This window comes from Panthera pardus, unplaced genomic scaffold (genome assembly GCF_024362965.1).
Source record: "Panthera pardus isolate Hobbes unplaced genomic scaffold, ASM2436296v1 HiC_scaffold_18, whole genome shotgun sequence".
Lineage (NCBI taxonomy): Eukaryota > Metazoa > Chordata > Mammalia > Carnivora > Felidae > Panthera > Panthera pardus.
Genome location: NW_026526743.1, coordinates 4,300,778 through 4,322,009, shown reverse-complemented (window position 1 = coordinate 4,322,009; position 21,232 = coordinate 4,300,778). Strand labels below are relative to the sequence as shown.

At 56.7% G+C, this 21,232-nt stretch overlaps 1 protein-coding gene across 6 annotated transcripts; it reads right to left on the bottom strand.

The window, feature by feature from the left end:
* Positions 1-2,464: 2,464 nt before the first annotated feature.
* Positions 2,465-19,352, bottom strand: MED25 (mediator complex subunit 25). Of its 6 annotated transcripts, none has more exons than XM_053905646.1 (18): positions 19,151-19,352; positions 19,009-19,054; positions 18,693-18,817; positions 11,468-11,566; positions 10,947-11,112; positions 10,509-10,671; positions 10,253-10,383; positions 9,872-9,959; positions 9,586-9,779; positions 9,038-9,166; positions 8,573-8,658; positions 8,437-8,494; positions 8,224-8,331; positions 7,914-8,102; positions 7,456-7,527; positions 7,105-7,323; positions 6,617-6,797; positions 2,465-4,302 (listed from the first exon to the last, which is right to left on the bottom strand). In XM_053905646.1, the coding sequence occupies exons 1-18, from the start codon at positions 19,282-19,284 to the stop codon at positions 4,058-4,060; spliced, it is 2,433 nt and encodes an 810-aa protein (XP_053761621.1). In that variant the 5' UTR covers positions 19,285-19,352; the 3' UTR covers positions 2,465-4,057. The 6 variants fall into 6 exon arrangements, with proteins under 6 accessions (XP_053761621.1, XP_053761623.1, XP_053761624.1 ...); XM_053905648.1 differs by having other exon boundaries at positions 10,947-11,067; positions 19,151-19,351; XM_053905650.1 differs by lacking the exon at positions 2,465-4,302 and adding an exon at positions 6,010-6,142 and having other exon boundaries at positions 19,151-19,350.
* Positions 19,353-21,232: the final 1,880 nt, after the last annotated feature.

Here is a 21,232-nt window from a genome sequence, read left to right as displayed (position 1 = left end):
CCACCAGCACAGAACGAGCCGGGAAGTGGGCCCTTCCCCAGTGGAGCCTACGGATGAGACCGCAGCCCTGGCCCACAGCTTGACCGCAACCTGGACAGACCTTGAACCGGAGGCAGGAGCTCTGCTGTGTCTGGACTCCTGACCCAGGGCAACTGTGAGGCAAATCCTTGCTATTTAAGTCACTGGGTGGTGGGGGTTGTCGCACATGGACAGTGTGCACAGACCAGATGGCGTGCAGACGTGGCCATTTAACAGAGCCAAGTGTCATGAATGATGTGGACAGAAGGCCACTACTTGATTGGAAAAACAAAACAAAACAAACAAACCCAAGACAAACTGACCCCACGAATGTAAAACATTTAAGAAACCATAAACGTCTCTACAACCCAACACATGGAAACCCAACACCGAACTGGTACGTCTGCCTCTAGGGAAGAAAGTGGTTTGCTCAGTGTGCGTGTTCGGGGTGAGAGGGGAGAAGAGGTATGAAAGGGAACTTTTTATGCGACACGCTTCAGTGCCTTTGTAGCTTTATGAAACTGTAATCGTGTGTGGCATCAATATATTTTTAAGGTTAATTAAAAAAAACCCAAGATGGTGGAAAAATATGTATTAGTGAGTTTGGTGTACCTTGAGACAAATAGATCCTTTCTAGAAGGTCTCCTTTTTCTCATGGTCTTCCTTCCTGTCAGCTGGGCATTTTCTCTTGCCCAAGACAGGTTCACAACTATTCATGTGTTGGTGTTTAAGCGTTTTTTGCCCTCCTTTTTTTTTTAAAGTTATGTCCTACCATAGGGCAAATTCTCGGGAATTTCCTACTTCCAGCTCTAGATGCATGGTCCAAAAGCAAACTGATCAAAAATGAAATGCTTCCAACTAGTCACTCATCCAGTTCCAACGGTCACGGATGCTCTGGTGATTCTGACAAGTTGGCATGCACCGTTAGAAACAGGTCGGCCCCCAACACTTGCCTTAAGAGTGCATTTGCGGGCGCCTGGGTGGCTCTGTCGGTTAGGCATCCCACTCTTGATTTCGGATCGGGTCACGATCTCATGGTTCGGGAAATCAAGCCCCGTATCGGGCCCTGAGCTGACCGCATGGAGTCTGCTTGGGATTCTCTGTCTCCTCTCTCTCTGCCCCTCCCCCGCTTGCACACACGCGTGTGCACACGCTTTCTCTCAGAAACAAATAACCCTAAAAAGCAAAACAAAGCGCATTTGGCCAGTGAGGACAACAGAAGCTAAGAGCAGCTTTCCTGTGGGGAGGACTGTGCTGAGTCTGTCTCATGCTCGATCCTGTGGGGAAGCCGCTATTTGACAAAGGGAAAACTGAGGCTCAGAGAGGCGTGGGGACCTACCCAAAGCCACAGAGCTCATCGGTGCAAGAGCTGGCGTTTAGACCCTGTTACTCTAAGGTTTTCCACCATTTCCTTCCACAAAGTAGCCTCGATACTACCCTGCGCTCAGAGAAAACCTTTCCCCAAAGACTCGTTACTGGTGATGGCTGGTTCTAGGGCGCTTAAGCACTTAGCCGACCGTCTTTCCCTGTACGGACCGTGAGGTGAGCAGGTGAGCCCTAGGTGTCTAAACGTTCTCTCTCGGGACATTCTAGTAACCCTGGGCTTTCCTCTGCCTCACCTGGGGAACACGCACCCGTGAATACGTCAGGACGGTCCCTTTGGCTCGCGTCCTCGGGTGCTGAGGTCGAGAGGCCCTCGCTGGCCAGACACGGACAAACGAGCGACTGGAAACGTTTCTCTTCGATCGGTTTCTCCCGGACCCCAACCTGCAGGGCTATTCGGCCAGGTGGAAACAGCGCCGGCTGCTCCCTCCTGGTCTCTCTGCGGCCAACGTGGCGATCGCGCCCTCCTGGAAACACTCCGCTTCCACGACACTCGCCTCGTCCTCCTGCCTCCTGGCTCCCTGCCCAACCTGACGTGTGGTTCTGTCCCAGGGCTGTCCTTGTCCCCGTGTCTTCTCCTCCTTCCAGAGGTCGCAAAATGGCGGCCCGGTGGCCTCGTCAGACCCACAAGCGGATTTTGTTTGGTCCTCACAGTGTTTTTGGTTGCAATTTGAGTGCCGTTAGGTGGGGCAAGCACTCGACAAGTTCGCCACGGTCCCCGTCACTCCCTATTGTCTTCCACCCGTCCGCTTCACGCATTTCCATCACCTGCCTGGTCCCTGAAGCCATCTGAGTTTTCAAAAGCCCCTGCTACACACGCTGCCTGGGAAACGTCACCCGCTTGCCCTTCAACTACCACCGGCGTCTCCCACTCCACCTTTCGTCTGCAGGACAGTCACCCAGGGAGCTCGTTCAAAGGTGGCCGATTCCCAGCCTCCCTCCCTCCCCCAGATTTCACTCAGCAGAGCCAGGGCAGGACGGTCAACTCAAATGCCTACGGGGGCCAGGCGGGCCACATAAATGAGTGAACTAGCCAGGCATGACAAAAGTCGACGGCCAGAAATATCATCAAATTGTATCTTTACTGAACGATGACGAATGCACGGAACACAATACAAACATGTGTGATACTGGCGTTCATATTTCAGATTCAAAATTGAAAAAATACAGATTGAAAAATAGAAATATTTAATTATTAAAATTTTCTCTTTCGTTACTTCTGTTGCTCCTTTGATTTGAAGCCAAAGGCTGACATCATCCCTTCCGCACCGAGAGATCAACGTCAGGCCTTTGGATGTCACGGTGGGACGGGACGGGCAGTTTAGAATTCAACCCTGAATCCTGAACTGGGAACGGTGTTTCGCTCGATTCAGTTTTGTAACGGAAAACAGCCGTTCGCCGGCGTGGGTACTTCCAGACACAGAGACTCAAAACAACTACTGGGGAGAGTTGTACGGCTGTGATCTTCACCAGAATCACATCTAGGAAACCAGCACCCTATTGCACTGTGGTTCAGCAACTGCTCGGGTCTGCATTCACACGATCGACAGCAACCCGCAAAGGCCAACCGGACAGTGTTAGTTCCTTTTCACAAAGTCTGGATGCAGAGAGCCTTTAGGGGAATTTGGTCTTGAAGCCCACAGTCTGGGTGAATGCGGTCCAGGCCGCGTCTTTCGCTTCTGGAAACCCAACCGTGGCAAAGGAAAAATACTCCTTGCCGACGGCTTCCCCATCTTTGCCGGGACGGAGCAAACACGATCATACATTCAAGTAGCTGTTTGTGAACGTCTTTGCAGAGAAACAGTGTTCAGAGGGGTTGTGACCTCCACCGCAAGTCTTTGACCGACCTTCTCAGGGGGTGTGGCCTTCGCCTCATTGGAAAGGAACCGAGGGGACAGATTTCAACTGTTCAGGTTCCTTCCATACCATCACGTGACGACCAGGTCACAGTGCTTCTGGAAAATACATCAATCAAGTTCACATTCAACCTGCCCACGGTTAAAGGTCGGGTGTCGTGTCGAGGATGTCCGCGGTGTGTTCCGGGTACTTTCTGAACGCGACTCGATTCCTGGCAATTGAAGCAACGAGCCGGCTTGCGTCCTGGCCAGATGTTGCCCCCTGGGACTGAGGAGTCCTGACAATGCCCACCCCCTCCCCGGGACACAGGTCATTAGGTTACCGCACCTGTCTGCCGCCGCGCTTAGGAATTCTCGCCAGTCTACGTGAGGCTCGTCATTTCTCTCGGTACATAAAAAATAGCTCAGCTCCCAGTGCCGGGCCTGCCTCGGCACCGTGTCACAGGTTTCTTCGGTCACGTCAAAATCCTCAACACCACAAATAAATAAAGCTAACCGGCTGGCAGTAGTAGTTCGTGAGCGACGACAGAAAAGGCCACAAATGATCGGACTCTTTCAAGCGACCGGACTTGGAAATCCTCTGGTTTATCTTCGACTCACGGCGCGACACAAATGTCCGTTTGGCTGAAGTGACAGTCTCGACTGGCGTGTGTTTCTGTCCGGGATGCGTCATCCCGCTCCTTTATAAACTCGCCGTCTGTGGAGTTTATAATGCCCGGGGAAGTTCTTTTCTCACTACTCTGGAACTGTGTCTCGCGGCCACGCCGCGTCTATGACCTGCTTTCTTTCCGAAGCAAACCCTACTGACGTTTGAGGCCCTTTTTCAGTTCATTGAGTATCGCGTCTCGCGTCTGTTCTGTGTACTGGTCGAAGCTCTTACTGTGCTTGGATTCATAATGACGTCTCAGGTTGTATTCTTTCAACACAGATACGATTTTTTTGCATATTAAGCACATAGGCATACTCTTCACTTCCACAAAGAAATAGGCTCGCTCCCATTTTTCTCGAAACACGTGGCCCTCTCGGTCTCTCTTTCGTTTTGCCACTTTTGATAGAGACATGGGTACAAGAAAGGTTTCACTCTCCTCTGATCACTACCCCGGGAACAACCACAGCGTAAGCCCAAAGGCAACGAATGACCCTCTGCCTCGCGGTGGGAGCCAAACAGGAGTGGTGGGGACTGTGGCGAACCAGAGAGCACACGCCCCATTGATGGGGGCAGCTCCAGCCCATTGTTGCTAGGCAGGAGGGCGGGCCCGAGGTGCCAGAACTTCTGACTTGTCAAGAGGAGCCAAGGCGGTAGATTGTGTGTGAGTGTGTGTGTGTTTGAGTGTGTGTGTGTGTGTGTGTGTGAATTATCCCGATTTTTACGACTAACTCGTTAGGAAAAAAATGCTACGTATGCTAACACAGGGAAGGCCAAACAAAACTCATCTGCAGAGTGGCCCACGGGCCACCAGATCGCAACCTCTCTCCTAGGACAGGGCCCAGGAATCTGATGTTCACCAGCGTCCCAAACCACACGGATGCTGGTGGTCCAGGCACGGACCACGTTCTGAGCAACGCTAGTCTAGAGTCTGACAACAGGCTGTGAACTCTCTGCCTCCATGCTGGGCCACCCTCGTACTCCAGATCGTGTCTGTACCCAGCTGCCCCTGGGCGCCTGAGGGCGCTCTTTAGGGCTCTTGCCTCACCACATTCCAAACCTGTACCCTGCCACGTTTTCCCTCTCCGGGACAGGCACCGTCCACCCCGTCTAAAGCCCTGGGAGGTCAGGCTCTAACTGGGACCCAGGGCTGGCCCTCTCCTCATATGTGACCCTGTCCGCTCCTGTGGCTTCAACAATCAAACATACACCGTCCCCTAAGAACACATCCTGAACTCCCAACACGTCACCTGTGCCTTGGACATTCCCTGGACCCGTCAGCGCTCACTACTGGTTCCTCCCGCTTCCCTCACTCAGGGAGGTTCCCCCATCTAACGGCACCCCTGGGCCCGAAGCCCACTCCACCACCCCTTCACCCCTACTTCCTTCACATGGCATGCCAGTCCCCAGACCCACCCTGCTGGCCCTCTGACTCAGTCCCAGCCCCTCCACTGGCCTCTCTCCCCCTGAGGCCACTACCCTAGCCTCCTCCCTGCGTTCCTGGCCTGGTATTGATTGCCCTGTCACACTCCACGACCCAGAGGCCCTTTCTCACAGTGGCCTGACCCCGGCCTGCTCCCTGCATGTGGCCTCCTGTGGCTCTTCTGAGTCCCCAGGACAAACCTCGAGTCACCCCATGTGGAGCCTGGGCCTCCTCCCAACCCGGCACCTGCCCACCTCTCTAGGCCCTTCCTTCCTCAGGCCGGACTCGTGTCTCTGAACATCCCAAGCTTTCTCCTGCTTTCGTGCGTTCATTCCCACTGTCCCCGCACCTCGATCACCATTGGCCTCCTTCCTCCCCAGCCTCGTTGACTCCTGCTTCTCTCCCAAGACTGCTGAGCCCGGCCAGCTCAGAGGCCTCTTCCGGGCCCACACAGTCCCCGCCCTACCTCCACGAGGGCACGCAGTCCTGTGAGCTGTGCCTGCCTGCCTCCGTGTCCCCCCCAAGCCAGGCTGCACCAGACTGCCTGACTCACTGCTGAGGCCCTGGCGTCACCAGCCCGGAACCTCAGGGACATCTGCTGAAGCGAGAACAAGGACAGAGAGGTCTCCCCCCAGGTGTCCTCCTGCCCAGTCCTGGGGGACGTCAGTGACGGGAGCCGGGGCGTGTGTTAAAAGGAACTTTATTGGGTGTCGGGGATTCAGATGAGATCCATGAGGATGTCGTCCTCCATGACGCTGGGCTGCAGGCCCGGCTGAGGAACCGGGCCCCGGGGACCCCCGCTCAGCAGCATCTGACCTGGGGGGCAGTGGGGAAGGGACTGCATCTCCCAGTAGTCCCTGGGGCCCTGAAGGGCCCTGGGCCTGCTTCCTCCCTCTTCCTCTAGGAGCCCAAGGTAATGACTTTTCTAGGAAGCCCCAGGGGGACCCATCAGAGGCACCTTCTGGCCCCGTCAGGGCACAAATGTACTGATTCCCATGAGCCTTTACAAGGCCATCCCCCCAACTACTTCTCTGGCCCTAAGACTATGCTTCCCTTCAGCCCCAGGACACGCAGGAAAGGAATCACGGAAAGAGCTCTTGTCCCACTAGGTCTTGATCCCCTGGGCTGTATTCTCCAGAAGCCCTCAGAGCCTCCCAAGAACCAAGGGGAACCAGCTTCCATTCTTGAATCCAGGACTTCACTTCCCAGGAGCCCTTGGTCTTGAGGCTCTAGCCAGGGGCTGCTGGGATACCTGGTCCAGACCCCTGCCCTCCCCAGGGACCTCCTTACCTGGCAATGGAGCTCTTGGGGGAAGCTGTGCGGGCCAGGACTGGGCGGGTGGTGGGTGCAGGAGGGGGGGCCCCAGCTGGGGTTGCCCCAGGCCCTGGTGTGGTGGGGGCAGCAGTGCAGGAGCCCCTGGTGGCTGGAGATGGTGGAGGGAGGCTTGGGGTGGGGGCACGCCAGTCTGGGGCTGGGAGATCAAAGAAAGTGGCTCAGAAGACCCCAGCAGAGAGCCCCCCGCCCCACCAAGCAGCCTCTAGCACAGAAGTTGCCCAGAGAACATCTCATCCAGTGGCTGGGGGTCAGGGGTGGTCTTTCTTCAAAGGAATCTTAAAAGAAGCCCATGTAAGACACACAGAAGAGCCGGCCTGCCCGGGGCCTGTTCACACCCTCTGATCATAGCCAACCTCCTTCCTCCCAAACAAAAGGACCAGAAACATCAGGGCCCGGGGCCCAGGCCCTGTGGCTCCCATCCGCCCCCCACCCCTAAATCTCACCGGCGGTGGGTTGAGGAGAAGACTCCGCAGTTGGGGGTTGGCCCCAGGGTTCTGAGGCCGAAGGATGGGTCCAGGAGGGGGGGGGCCGGGGGCTGCTCCAGGAGGGCCTTGGGGGGCGCCCGGGGGGGCCTGGGCGGCACCCTGGGGCTGGGGCTGTCCCGAGGCCGCAGAGGCCCCCACGGTGCCCTGAGGCTGGGGCTGTGGTGGGCGGAGCTGGAGCTGGTGGGAAGAGATGGGGGTGAGGGACAAGGCAGAGTCCCCACACTCTTTGGCCTCCGAGGTCAGGTCAAAATGACAGTGTCCTTTGGGGTCTCCCCTCCCTGGCCCTGACCCCATCAGCCCTCTCCTCACCAGATTCTGTGAGGGTCTCGCCTGGTCCTCCAGAATGGGGCCCAGCCCGGGGGGTGCCTGCTGTGCCCCCATCTGTGTGGGACAGGGAGCAGGTCAGTGACTGGGGGTGGGAGTGGGGGGTCCCGCATCTGGGGTGGGGAGGAGCATTGTGAGCCCTGAAGGGGAACCTGTGAGGAGCTAGGAACGTTCTTTGGGAGTGGGCGGTCTGGGAACTAAACCGTACTTTCCCCAGTCCCCAAGAGGGGGCGGTCTCAGAGATCTGACACAGACACGGAAAATGGTACAAAGATCACAAGAAACCGTGGGGATGGAACTGAACTCGGGCGGCCATGTCTTGGGGAACAGTGGGCACTGGCAGTGGAGCCCGGGAGGGATGCCGGGGGTCTGGCCGGACGCTCAGTGGGGGCAGGCAGCCGTGGGGGGGGCGGAGGGGGGTGCCGGGGGCCGGGGTCACTCACCCCGCGCTGCTGCTCCAGCTTCTGCTGCTGGACCTGCTTGTGGTTGGTAATGACCTGCCGGATGCCGTTGACGAAGCCGCTCTGGTCGTAGGGGATGAGGCCCATGAAGATCTTCTTCTTGGACGAGTACAGGAGCATGAGCACGCGCACCTCGCAGGGCGCCGTGTGGGGGAAGTGCACGCAGCCGGCCTGGTGGAGGACGATGAAGCAGTCGCCTCCCCACAAGGAGGAGCAGGAGGAGGGGGCCCCTCGCCCCACCAGGTTCTAGAAGCCCTACAGGTGCCCGGGTCCCGCCCAGACGCGGACTCACAAAGCCGTTGCCCATGATCCGGTAGAGGCCTTTCAGGGATTCCAGGTCCTTGTTGGTGAAATGGAACTGCACCATCCTTGAGTTCCGGAACAAAGGGCCCAGGGTGGTCTGGGGGAGACACGGGCCAGTCGGCACGCCGAGTGGGGAAGGGAACGGCAGGGGTCGGGGAAGGGACGAGGGCAGGGGCCGGCGGCGTTCTCACGAGCCACTCACCAGCAGCTGCTGCGGGATGAGCTGCATGATGAGCTTCTGGGGCCACTGCTCGGTCTTCCTGGGGCCGCACAGGAGAGGTGTCAGGAGGGTGGCGCACGCCCCGGGCCACCCAGCCCCCACCCCCACAGGCACCTACAAGTTCTCGCCGTGATTCACGTAGACCTGGCACGGCAGCGACCGCGTCAGCTTGGTGTTGGCGTCCACCGAGGCGGGTTTGGGCTTCTGAGCGGAAAAGTGGCACGCGTCACGGCGCAAGGGGCCCCGAACCCCAGTCCCCTCAACGTCTCCTGCCCTAGGCTGGGAGCCCCAGAGCACATAGGCTCCCCTGGTGTAAGTCCCACGAGCCCTGGGCCCCTCCTCCAGACCACCAATCCCACAAGCTCTGGACGCCATGATCTCCTGAATCCGTCCCGACCCTGAACCTAAGACTTCTTGGTTCTTCACCTGCGACACAGTTCTCACTACCTCCCTAGTCCCAAACCCCGAGTGAAAAGTCCCAGGCTTCCCTCCTCAGGACAAGTCCTACGGCCCCATAGGGACCCCGGCCCAGTCCCATGTCCTAACGGGCCACGAAAGCCACTTGGCTCCTCGTGCTACTCACCTCCTGCCACTCAAGGACCCCGCTCCAGGCCAGGAGTTTGTTGGAGACTGACTGCTGCCCACCGAGGGCCGGGGCCCCCAGCTGGGCTGGGGAAGGGCCGCTCACCCCGCCTGGGGCCACTGTGCCCGCCTGCCAGAGGGGGGAGGGAGGACAACAGAGTAGGGTCAGAGGGTCTCCCGGGAGGCACAACCGGAGGCACAGACAGACCGGCGGGAAGAACGGAACGCAGGTTCCCTTCTCAAGGACTCGATGGTCCCTAGGACCATAAACCTCTGTAGGATTTGAGGACTGAATGCCCATGATGCCCTGACTCCGGTATCCCTTAGAGTCCTCAGCCGCTCTCCCCCTCCAGGAGCCAAAGCCCCACCCACGATTCCGTCCCCACACCTTCCAGTCTCGGTCATCGGTGGCACAAGCCCCGTGAACCCGAAGACTCAGAACAAGACCCATGTGCCCTCACACCCTCCTCGGGAAGGCGAGCTGCTCGGCCTCTGCTCTGTTAGCGGCTGGAAGGAGCAGGGCGGTGGGGCAGGCGTGAGAGCACCTACCATGGACGGTGCCCCAGGTTGTGCGGGCGGGGCCAGGCCCGGGCCGGGAGCCACGGTGGAGACCAGGCTGGCCTGGGAAGCAGGGGGTGGCTTGGGGGCGCCAGGGGGCCCCGGGGGTAGTGGTGGGGCCGGTGCCTGGCTGAAGGGGGGACCCACTCCTGGAGCAGCTTGCTGGAGAGGGTTAATGGGTGAGACTGTGGGAGAGACCAAGAGAAGAGGTGGGGACCGTTGTGCAGAGAGGCCTGGCTGACCCCAGCCCACCCCGCAGCCCGGCCCCAGGACTCACAGCGTGGGCCCAGCCCAGCCTTCTGGTTCTTGGCGGCTTCCACCGCATTCTGGGCAGCCACCTGAGCTGCGCTCAGGTTCCCAGGGACCTGGGTGGGGAGAAGGTGATGAGGGCCACGCCCCCCAGTCTTGGTGCCCCATGGGGTCATGCCACCGTGCCCCCACAAGGCACAGCTACGCCAGCTACAACGCAGCAGGAGCTCACGGCTGCCATCACGCCACGGGGACGTGACTCTCCGGCCCGAGAGTCCCACCCACCCTGGTGTCCCCGTGGAGACTCCCATCACCCCACAAGCCCCAACATCCTGCTAGGTCTCTCCCGAGAGGCCAGAGCTCCCGCTAGGCCCCCAGGAACGTGTCCCCTTCCTGGCAACATCCATACCTGGTACTGCTGGGGGACCGGGGGCAGAGGCTGCTGGGGGGCTGCTGAGAGCGAGGCGCCTGAGGGTGGAGCTGGAGGCAGGGGCACAGGCTGCTTTGGCTGGAGGGGGCCTGGGGCTGAGCCACCCCCAACTGAGAGTGAAGGATGGACGACCAAGCCCCGTGAGAAGGGGTTCGAGAGAAGGGAGAGAAATCTGAGTCAGAGGGAGCATGGTGGGGGGCTGCCCCCCACCGTCCCACCGGCAGCTGGGCCTCACCCGGCAGCACCAGCCCCCGCACCAGCACCATGTGCCGGGGGTCCTGGCTCACATCCGTCGGTGGCTGCAGCGGCTCCAGCATGGCCGGGGGAGCCGCCTTCTCGAACAGAAGCCTCAGGGCAGGCAGCTTCCGGGGAGACACGATGGAGAAGTGGATCCCTTGCTGCGGGAGAAGGGATGAGTGGTCGGGGTGGGGGCCCGGGGGCCAACCCCCAGGTAACTGCACCTGCTGGGCCCTAAACCCAAATTCCCATCGGGCTCTGAGACCAGTGACCACGAGACCCGGAGGTGCTGCCCCAGGGCATTCTGGGTTATAGCTCTTCCAAAAGGGGTCAGCAGAGCTGGCCACTCTGACGCAGGAGTCCGGGCCCCGGCGCTCTCCTCCCTCAGCTCTGGGACTCCACCCTCTGCCCCTCCGTCAGACTCAAGGGTCCTCACCTCCCCGATCTTCTGCACGAGACTCTCCGTCGTGTACCCAGAGTACGTGGTGCTCTCGACGGCGGGCAGCAGGTAAGGGGGCGAGTTACAGATGAGGAGGCAGACGCGGTGTGTCTGGCCACTGCCAGGGATAAGGAAAGATGTGGAGCCGGGAAGAACGGGGGCCCTGAGAAGGGACAGACCCGGCACCGGCAGAGCCGCGAGTCGGGAGTAAAAGCCCCACTTTACGGCTGAAAACACGGAGGCCCAGAGAGGTTTCTGACTCCCTCTAGGTTGCCCGGCTGGCGGGGGAAGCAGGGGACGGACCCGCGGCAGGCTGCTCTTCCCAGTGAGGACACTGAGACCGGCCACGGGCCAGGGGACGCCTCCCACGTCCCGCCTGCCACCCCCAGCGCTCAGCGCTCAGGGCCCACCAGCTCCCCCAGGGTGAGGCAGTGGGCGGAGTCACGAGCCAGAGTTCCCAGCCGGGTAGAAAGGGCCACCTGGGCCCCACGTGGACCCCACATGCGGGCCACACTCACATCTGCTCCCGCATCTTCTTGAAGTCATCGAATAGCTGCAGGGCGGTGCTGAGGCCTTCGGCGATGAGGCTGCAGGTCTCGCCTCCCCCGCCCATGAACCTGCAGGAGGCCAGGCCGTCAGCCCCAGGGGGTGGGGGTGCCCGGCGGCCCCCAGGGCTGCCGCCTCCCAGCCCCCAGGCCACGCCTGCAGAGGCTGCACCTGCGTGTCGCCCTCCTCTCCACGCTCCACCACGCAGGGACACTCGCACTCCCTGCTCTATCCCCGGCGCTGACACAGTGCCGGGCCCAGAGTGAGGACGGGGGCCGCCCGTCATCTCCTGTGAGGGAGGCCCTCTCGCAAGAGGCCCTGTCAGAGGACAGAACGGGGAAAGGCCCCGGACACCAGGCCTATGATCCCGTACTGTGTCCCCATCCCCGCACACCTCCCCTCTGGGCCATCTGTTCCCTCTTTAAAGCCAGCCCTGGCCCCAGCCCATGCCCCCCACCAGCCCAATATGGGGGCCTCCGCTGTCCTCCCAGCATCGAAGGCTGACCTGTGTCCGTCCCCCTCCACAAGAGATACGGAAACCCTAACCCCAGTAGCTCAGAATGTGCCCTTATTTGGAAACAGGGCGTCTACAGAAGCTACAGACTATGCCAAGGCCCAAGGGTGGGCCCTAATCCGGTATGACCCACGTCCTTATGGTCAAAACAGGGAAACGTAGACACGGAGACAGACATGCTCAGAGGAAAGACAACGCAGAAATACGGGGAGAATGCCATGTGGAGACTGGAGGCGCACAATCACAAGCCAAGGACCGCCTGGGGACACCAGACCCTGGAAGAGGCAAGGAAGGATCTTCCCCTACAGGCTCCAGAGGGAGCACGGCCCTGCCCCAAACCCTGATCGCAGACTTCTGGCTCCTGAACTGTGGGTCACTACCTTTCTGTGGCTCTAAGCCAACCCGTTTTTACTGCTTCATTATGGCAGCCCCAGGAAACTAATACACAGACCTGGGTTTCTCTTGCATCTGACATGGAGACAGGTCACCAGAGCCCATCCCCCATGGGGCACGGCATAGGGAAAGCCTCTATCTGTGTGAGGCTGTTGTCACGATTCTTCAGGTCACATGGCTGTGAGGCTGACTCTGCCACAGGGAACGTTTGTGCAGGTAGGGCCCCTCTCTGGGAGCTTTGAGGGCTCTGTCCCCTTGAATTGTGTGGCCCCTGCACTGGGGCCACACGTGCACACGTCTGAGTCCTCTCTTACCCCCCCCCCCCGCCCCCCCAAGTCTGACATGAGGGAGACATTGGAAAACATGAGTTAAAAACGAATTGTCGGGGGGACACCTGGATGGCTCAGTTGAGTGTCAGACTCTTTTTTTTTTTTAATGTTTATTTTTGAGAGAGAGAGAAGAGAGGGCAGACAGAGAGAATCCCAACCAGGCTCCGTACTGTCAGCATAGAGCCCAACTTGGGGCTCAAACTCACAAACTGTGAGGTCAAGACCTGAGCCAAAACCAAGAGGCAGACACTTGAACCGATTGAGCCACCCAGGCGACCCTGAGAGTCCAACTCGGTTTCAGTTCAGGTCATGATCCCAGGGTCATGGGATGGAGTCCTGTGTCGGGCTCTGCACTGAGTGTGGAACCTGCTTAAGATTCTCTCTCTCTCCCTCTGCCCCTCCTCTGTGCACGCAGGTGCTCTCTCTCCCTCTCTCTTTAAAATGGGGGGGGGGGGCCTGAATGGCCATGGGGGCCTGGCTGGCTCAATGAGTAGAGGATGCAATGCTTGATCTTGGGGCTGGAGTTCGAGCTCCATGTGTGGCATAGTTTACTTAAAATTTAAAAAAAAAAAAAAAAATTGAAAACAAACAGCTACCGATCCAACCATGTCCATTAGGGCCAGAATAAAGCCAAGCTCTTACCTGGGCATCCGGGGCCCTCTGTGCCCCGGACTCTGCCCAACTACCTGCTCCATCCTTCTGTAGGTACGTCTTCCAGAATGTCTCACGTGTCCCTGGCCTCCGCAATCTGCCACATAACCAGTCCTCTGCCTGCGCTACCCACCGCCCCATGGCCACGTGCCAGTCCTCTTCTGGCCCGGGAGGAAAATCCCTGCTTATCTATCCTATGACCCCTCCGCCTCCAGCCCAGAATCCCCTCCTCCAGGAAGACTGACTCACCTGCCACCTGACTTTAGCGCCGCCGCACCCCGCAATCATATCCCACGTCACTGGATACTGCGACCGACAAAGCTTCCCTCCGTGGCACACCCAGAGCCAGGACGGCCTTCAGCGATGTGGACCAGGTGGCCTGAACCATCTCAGCACGTGCCCAAGGTGTCTGAAGACACACAGGGCCCCAGAAAATGCCTCCTGGACCAGTGAGTGGTGCACCAGCAGCCAGGCCGACAGCCACGGCAGCTCGAGCTCCCTGCTCCTTAGCTGGGGTCTTGCACGACTCTCTTTCCAGTTTCAGGCTTCTGCCCTCTGCTCCCTCCATGCCGTGTGTGCTCGGAGCCTGAAGCCTTCCTTCACTGCACTGCCCCTTACCCCACCCCACCCCCCGCCCAGCTCCCAGCCCTCCTCTTCCTTACCACTGACACTCTGTTCTGCAAAGGAACTTTCGAGACCACAGAGTTGGAGCAGATCCCAATGAATGAACCAGCCTTACATCCAACCTGCCACAGCTCTCTGTTCCTGAATAAATCAAACCACTATTTTCACGGGCCTTTTTGAGCCAAAAGTTCCCTGGGCTGGGCCTGGCCAGAAGGCAGTGGGGGTGGAGATACGAGCAACTGCTGCCCCGCGTGCAGGGCTCCTTTTAGGGGCACAGAAATGCTTGGGGACCAGACAGAGGTGGTGGCTGCACTGTGTGAACTTACGAAATGGCACTGAATTGTTCATTTTAAGATAGCCACCCAGGGGCGCCTGGGTGGCTCAGTCGGTTAAGCATCTGCCTTCGGCTCCGGTCACGATCTCAGAGTTTGTGGGTTCGAGCCCCACATCGGGCTCCCCGCTGTCAGCATGGAGCCCGCTTAGGATCCTCTGTCCCCTTCTCGCTGCCCCTACCCCGCTTGCGTACTCTCAAAAATAAATAAGCCATTTCAAAAATTTCTTTGAGTGATCGCCTCTGTTACGTGAACTTTGCCTTGACTTAAAAAGTAATTTATGAGGGAAAGCGTGACTGGCCAATCACTTCCAGATTCTAAAACCTGCTTTTTGCCTTCCTGAGTGTAAGCTGTCACCAGCTCACAGAGATAACGTAACGAATGTTTTGCCCAGGAATCAAGAAATGCTGGAAAACGGAGGGGGAGGAGGGGGCAGAAATAAAATCTGGCCACTTGCAAGGCAGGTTTTGAATACCGTAAGGTTTACGACGAGCCTTCATTCCACACAAGCCCCTCAACGATGCGAACCGTGAGATCAGGTGAAATACAAGTGCCCCGGTGTCACGGGTGGGCTGACTTGCACTGCTTCCCAGGCCCCTTGCTGATGTGACACCGAGTCTGCACCGCCCGCTTTCGCGGGGTAGTAAGTCCTTGGAGGTACCGGCCGGAATGAACGAATGCGAACAGCGGCCAGGCTTGCCCCACCCAGCTGCTCACCCCACGTGAACACCCCCTCTTGGAGGGCCAGGACCTGGCCCGTCTCATGTCCCCAACTCCTCACGGCCTAGGACAGTTGGCTCCACAAACACCCATTGCACGAACGAACGAACGCGGGCATGCACGGACAGACAGTCCCGATGCTAGGGAGAAGACGCTCAGGGCTCTTTTCTTTCTACCTCTGTTGCTTTGGATGCTGGGTCGCTTGCTGCAGAGGAGGAGCGGGGAAACCCACCTCTCTTGAAAGAAAGGAAATGGAACAGCAGAAATAAATCCTCCCAAAGCAAGGACGTTTCAAAAGTCACATCGCCTGCTTTGTAACTTAAGTTGCGGACATTCTGGGAGAAGATAAGATTTCCTCTCCGAGTGGGAACAAAACCCGCTGACTCTCTTTGTGATCTCTGTGCCAGACCTCCCGGAAACGTCACAGAAACCAGAGCGAGACGGTTACATAGGACTTGGTAAAACAATGACCGCTGCGAACGGTAGATAATGGCTTAAAATGTTTATCAGCTGACTGGGAGGACTCCGCAGTGAGCACACAGCATACAAAGCTTTTTCACTTGGTTAAAAGTACAGTGTATTCTAAGATGATTAAGGGGGAGGCATGGATATGTGCTGAATGTGCTCAGAAACGACTTCCCTCTTCTCTTCCAGATGCTTGGGAAAGATTTATCTATTTATTTGGTGTTTTCAACGTTTCAGTCTTTACTTATTTAAGTAGTCTCCACACACATCGTGGGGCCTGAACTCACGACCCCAAGATCAAGAGTCACATGCTCTTCCTACTGAGCCAGGTGCCCCTCCCCGCCCGACCATGGAAAGTTTTAAATAAGGGGGTTTAACTGCTTTTCCTGACACTTAAACACCCACCAGAAGGCTTGGTTTCTTGGGGATGACCTTCTCCATGGCTTTCACTCATTCATTTACTCGGTCATGGTCTCCTGGGGCCTTCTGGGTGCCAGGCCCCAGCTGGAAACAAAAAGCAGGGGAACACCATGGACCCAGACACGCATAGTCCAAAGGCGTGGGGCCGGGACAGGGGAGGGAGCAACTGGCGGCTTGCCAGAATCAGGGAAGGGACATCTGAGTTGAGTCCCGCAGCTCACGGCTCACCGGGAAGAATCATTAAGGACCGTTACGTGTGTTCTGCACGTTCACTCACGCATTCACTCTTTCCGCATGGTTTTCCTTAGACCTCCTTCGCGCCAGACCCCGCGCTTGGTGCTAGGGATTTGAGCGACATCAGACATGAACTTGGGCCTCAAGGACCCCCGTGTCACATTATTCAAGCCTCACCACATTCTATCTCAGCAGTGCTTGGCTGGAGTGGATTTTGCCCCCCGACCCTGACCCAAGGGGACATTTGATAATGCCTGGAGACATTTTTTGGTCACCGCTTGGGAAGTGGCTACTGGCATCTGGTGGCTAGAGGCCAGGGAGGCTACTGAACAGCCTGCAGGGCACAGGACAATGAATGATTTGACCTAACGCGTCAACAGTACTGAGCTTGAGAAATGCTGCTCTGTCCGGACCACTAACTCCGATGACCATGAGGGGTCAAACTTGGGTGTCAACTTCCCAGTGAACGTGCAGCACCCAGTCCAGCACACACGGCCTGGAACAAAGCAGGCACCCTGCAAACAGTTGCTGCACGGACGTGTGCAGAGAACAGCAGCCACGAGCCAGTGCGCTTTAATGAACTAACTACAGATCAGAGCTGGGGCCAGGCAGCACAAAGGCACGGTATGAAGATTAGCTCTGGGTAGCGCCCTGGGGGACTCGGTCGGTCGGTTAAGTGTCCAACTTCAGCTCAGGTCACGATCTCACCATTCCTGAGTTTGAGCCCCGCGTTGGGCTCCGTACTGACAGCTCAGAGCCTGGAACCCGCTTCAGATTCTGTGTCTCCCTCTCTCTCCGCCCCTACCTCACTCTCCCTCTTGCTCTCAAAAATAAAAAATAAGTAAGAAAATAGAGGGGCGCCTGGGTGGCGTAGTCGGTTAAGCGTCCGACTTCAGCCAGGTCACGATCTCGCGGTCCGTGAGTTCGAGCCCCGCGTCAGGCTCTGGGCTGATGGCTTGGAGGCTGGAGCCTGTTTCCGATTCTGTGTCTCCCTCTCTCTCTCTGCCCCTCCCCCGTTCATGCTCTGTCTCTCTCTGTCCCAAAAATAAATAAAAAACGTTGAAAAAAATTTTAAAAAAAAATAAATAAAATAAAAAATAAGTAAGAAAATAAAAAGATTAGCTCCTGGGATCCTCCCAGGAGCACCGAGATACGGATCACCCGTATCCATTCGCAAACCAAGAAACTGACACACGAAACAATAGCAACCACTAACTAACAAAGCACTTAAGTGCCACGTGCTGTCTTAAGTAGTCACCAAGTCAACGTGATTCCCAGAGAATGCCTACAAAGTCACGGTAGCCAGGTCCCTCAGTGGCCCCCACTCCTGGTATTCATACCCTTGGCATTCGCCTCCCTTCACGCTCGCCCTCACTGAACGGGACTGACTTCTAAACTGGACAGAACGTGACAAAAAGTAATGCTGTGTGACTTCCAAAACTTGGTCATAAAAACCCTCAGAGCTTCCTCTTTGATCTGTCGTGTTTGCTCAGTCTGAGATAAGCCAGCTGCCACTTTGGGAGCGCGTGCCGCAGCCACCCAGTGAGCCACCTTGAAATGGCTCCTCCGGTCCTGCAGATGACTGCAGCCTCATGAGACCCTGAGCCAGAACTATCCTGCTAAGCCACTCCTGAATTCCTTACTTCTAGAAATGGCATCAAGTAGTCAACATTTATTGTTTCAAGCCGCTGTTCTGGAATGCTCTGTCACGCAACAGAGAGTAAGTAATACGATAAGCAAATAACACAAGTACCATCAACGTCTTCCCTTTAGAGAAATAGGAGAGGGACCTCTGGGTGGCTCCGTTGGTGAGGCTTCGGACTCGATTTCGGCTCAGGTCATGATCTCACGGTTTGTGAGTTCGAGCCCGACATCGGGCTCTGTGCTGGTAGTGGGGAGCCTGCTTGAGATTCTCTCTCCCTCTCTCTCTCTCTGCCCCTCCCCTCCTCGTTCTCTCTCTCTCAAAATAAATAAATAAACATTAAGATAAAAGAAATAGGAGATAAGCTACATTAGGCACAAAGGGAGCAGGGACTCCCGGATCTCGGAGTTCTGTTGCGGTTTGTCTGTGATGTGACCCCAGGCTGTCTGCACCCGAAAAAGCCTGTAATGCGAACATTCAAAATCCCATCCAAAGCACAGAGGGGTCTACATCGTGGCCTAGTCCCGCCCGCCTTGCACTCAGGCTTCAAGGTAGCCCTCTGAAAAAGGAAGACGGGAGTACAGATGAGACACAGCAGAAACCACGCGGAGAATCACACGGTACAGGTGGGCGCTGGCCCTCCGCAGGCCTCCCAAACTGGGAAGGTTGCTCTACTTCCAAACCGGATGGCAAAACTGCTGAGCACACAGAACCCAGCACGGAAGTGACTTAGGGACAAAACTCCCTCCCCGACCGTTCAGCCACCCTGCGTGAAGGGATGGTTCCCGAAGCTCAAGGCAAGCCACCATCGGTTCATGGGCCCTCACAGGGTCCCCCCCGCCCTCCCCACCCCAAGCACAAGAAAAAGCTCACTTAATGCCATCGAGCCAGGTGACAAACTCATAGGCGCTGCTGGTGGGAGCGTGACACTGTACGTAGGACTCAGGAGCGCAGTCCACCGTGTTGAACACCACGAGGCTGTACTGGGTCCCCCCATACTGGGAGAGGAGGACAGAGAAACTTTTCATCTGGGACCCCACCTCCCCACCTCCCGCAGACACAGGAGTCGGGCCCCGGCGCCCTCCTCCCTCAGACTCAGGCGTCCGGTCCCCGGCCCCCTCCTCCCTCAGACTCAGGCGTCCGGTCCCCGGCGCCCTCCTCCCTCAGACTCAGGAGTCCCAAGACTCACGTCTCCCCCGAAGTCCGTCTCAGCAGGAGGACCACCATTAAAGTACCTGTGAGGGTCGGAGGTAAAAGGTCGGGGTCAAGCCAAGAGGCTATGGAGAACTAAAGTCGGAGGGCGGGGTTGGAGTCGCGGAAACGGCACTCACTCGATGGCCGGAAGCAGGTAGTGCTTGCGCAGCCCTTCGAAGTAAGGCCCCAGGTTGGCCGTGCCCTCGATCACAAACACCACGTCAGCCACGAGGCCCCCGGCGCGGGCCGGGCCCTCCGACCCGGGGACCATGCCCCGCGCAGCAGCCGCCACCGCCGCCACCGCCGCTGCCGCCGCAGCTTCTGCGGGAAGAGCGGAAGTGCGCCTGCGCCGCGCGTGCACCGGCGCCGGACGTCTCAGCGGCGCTGCTGGACGCGCCCGCGGCCATGTTTGTGCGGGGCACGCGGGGCTCGTTGGTTCTACCTCCATCCTCGTCCGCACCCACCGCGAGCGAGATGAAGCGCATAGCGAACCCCTTCAGGAGCCTGACGGGGGAGATTGAATCATTGTCAGGAGTGTGGAGAGTGGCACGTATTGAAAGAGGCACCGTCAGCCGCCATGTTTGAGCGAGGCGCCAGTTCCGACTCTGGTCTCAATGGGAGGGTCAGAAGATCTGGTTGCTATGCAACGCGTACGCTGCCCTAGTTTTCTAACGGAGAGATTAGGTTTCTAGTTCAGTTTTTTTTTCTGGCGGGAGGAGATGGAGGGGGAGGGTCGCGTGAAGGCTCCAATCACAGCCTCAGAAACAGGGTTACTAGGCAACGCTTAAGGCTGCCGTCCACTCGGAGGGAAATGAAGCTGTTCTTCCCACTCAAGCCGAATTCCGACCCAAGTGGCGGTTGCTAGGCAACCCCTGATTGTTGTTTTCTGGGAGAGCAGCCAGAAACTGGCCTAAAACATAAATACATTCCAGGCGGATTAAAAATGTAAATGCGAAAAAAAAAAAAAAGTAGATGCAACAAATGAAACCTTAAAAATAGCTGAAGTTATAAAGAAACACGCTGTATAATCCTGGAGGCTGGAAAAAGAGTTTATCATCGCATTAGAGTCAGAAAACGTAAAATATTGATCAGTTTGTCCAAAAGTCTCCATGAACCAAGTTGGAAAAAAAATATGATAAACTGAGCAAGTCATTTGTAACATACATGTTGGCTGAAAAACTACACAAATACATCTTACTAATCAATAAAAACTTAGGAAAATACAAATACTTTTTTTTTAATGGTAAGAAGGCTCTTCCCCCACACAAAACAATTAAAATTGGCGAATAAACATCTGAAAACTGCTTATCTTCACCAATTAAAAAGCATTCTACCTTTGTCATGCTAATTAATGTTGGAAAGAATAATGTCCATGAGGGTGGGAGAGTTTGGGCTCAAAATCTAGTAGGGGTGTAAATCAGCACAATTTGCTCCAGTGCAATTTGGCAACGTATTTCAGAATAAAAGGGCGCGTTCCTCTTACATACAGTTGTATCACCATTTTGTCACATTTACCTTATCCACCACTTTTTGCTTTTATTTTCTTTGCTGAAGACTCTTTTTTTAAAAATTTCATTTAAGTAATCTCTACACCTGAAATGGGATTAAAACTCACCACCCCGAGATCAAGAGTTGCATGCATGTTCTTCTGGCTGAGCCAGCCCAGGCGCCCCTTGCTGAAGCCTTTCAAAGCAAAACCCCAACATCCTATCATTTTACCTCTACAGCCTTGGCAGAACTCTCTAAGAAGTCACGGGCATTTTCTTACACAGCCACTATGCCATTATCACCCCAAACAAAATCATTTCTTAGTATCATCTAAATCCACAATCAAGGGGTGCCTGGGTGGCTCAGTTGGTTAGGTGTCCGACTTTGGCTCAGGTCATGATCTCATGGTTTGTGGGTTTGAGCCCCGCATCGGGCTCTGTGCTGATGGCTCAGAGCCTGAAGCCTGCTTCGGATTCTGTGTCTCCCTTTCCCTCTGCCCCTCTCCTGCTCACTCTCTGCCTCTCTCTCTCTCTCTCAAAAATAAATAAACATTAAAAAAAAATTTTTACTAGTAAATCCACAAATTTCCCCAATGCTCTCAAAACGTCCTTTTCCATTTGCTTTATTTGCATCAGAATCCAAAGACCAAGCACATATTTAGACATTATATCTCTCAAATTTCTTTTCATCTAAAGCAGCTCCCATCTTTTGTATGCCAGTGTAATTCGATT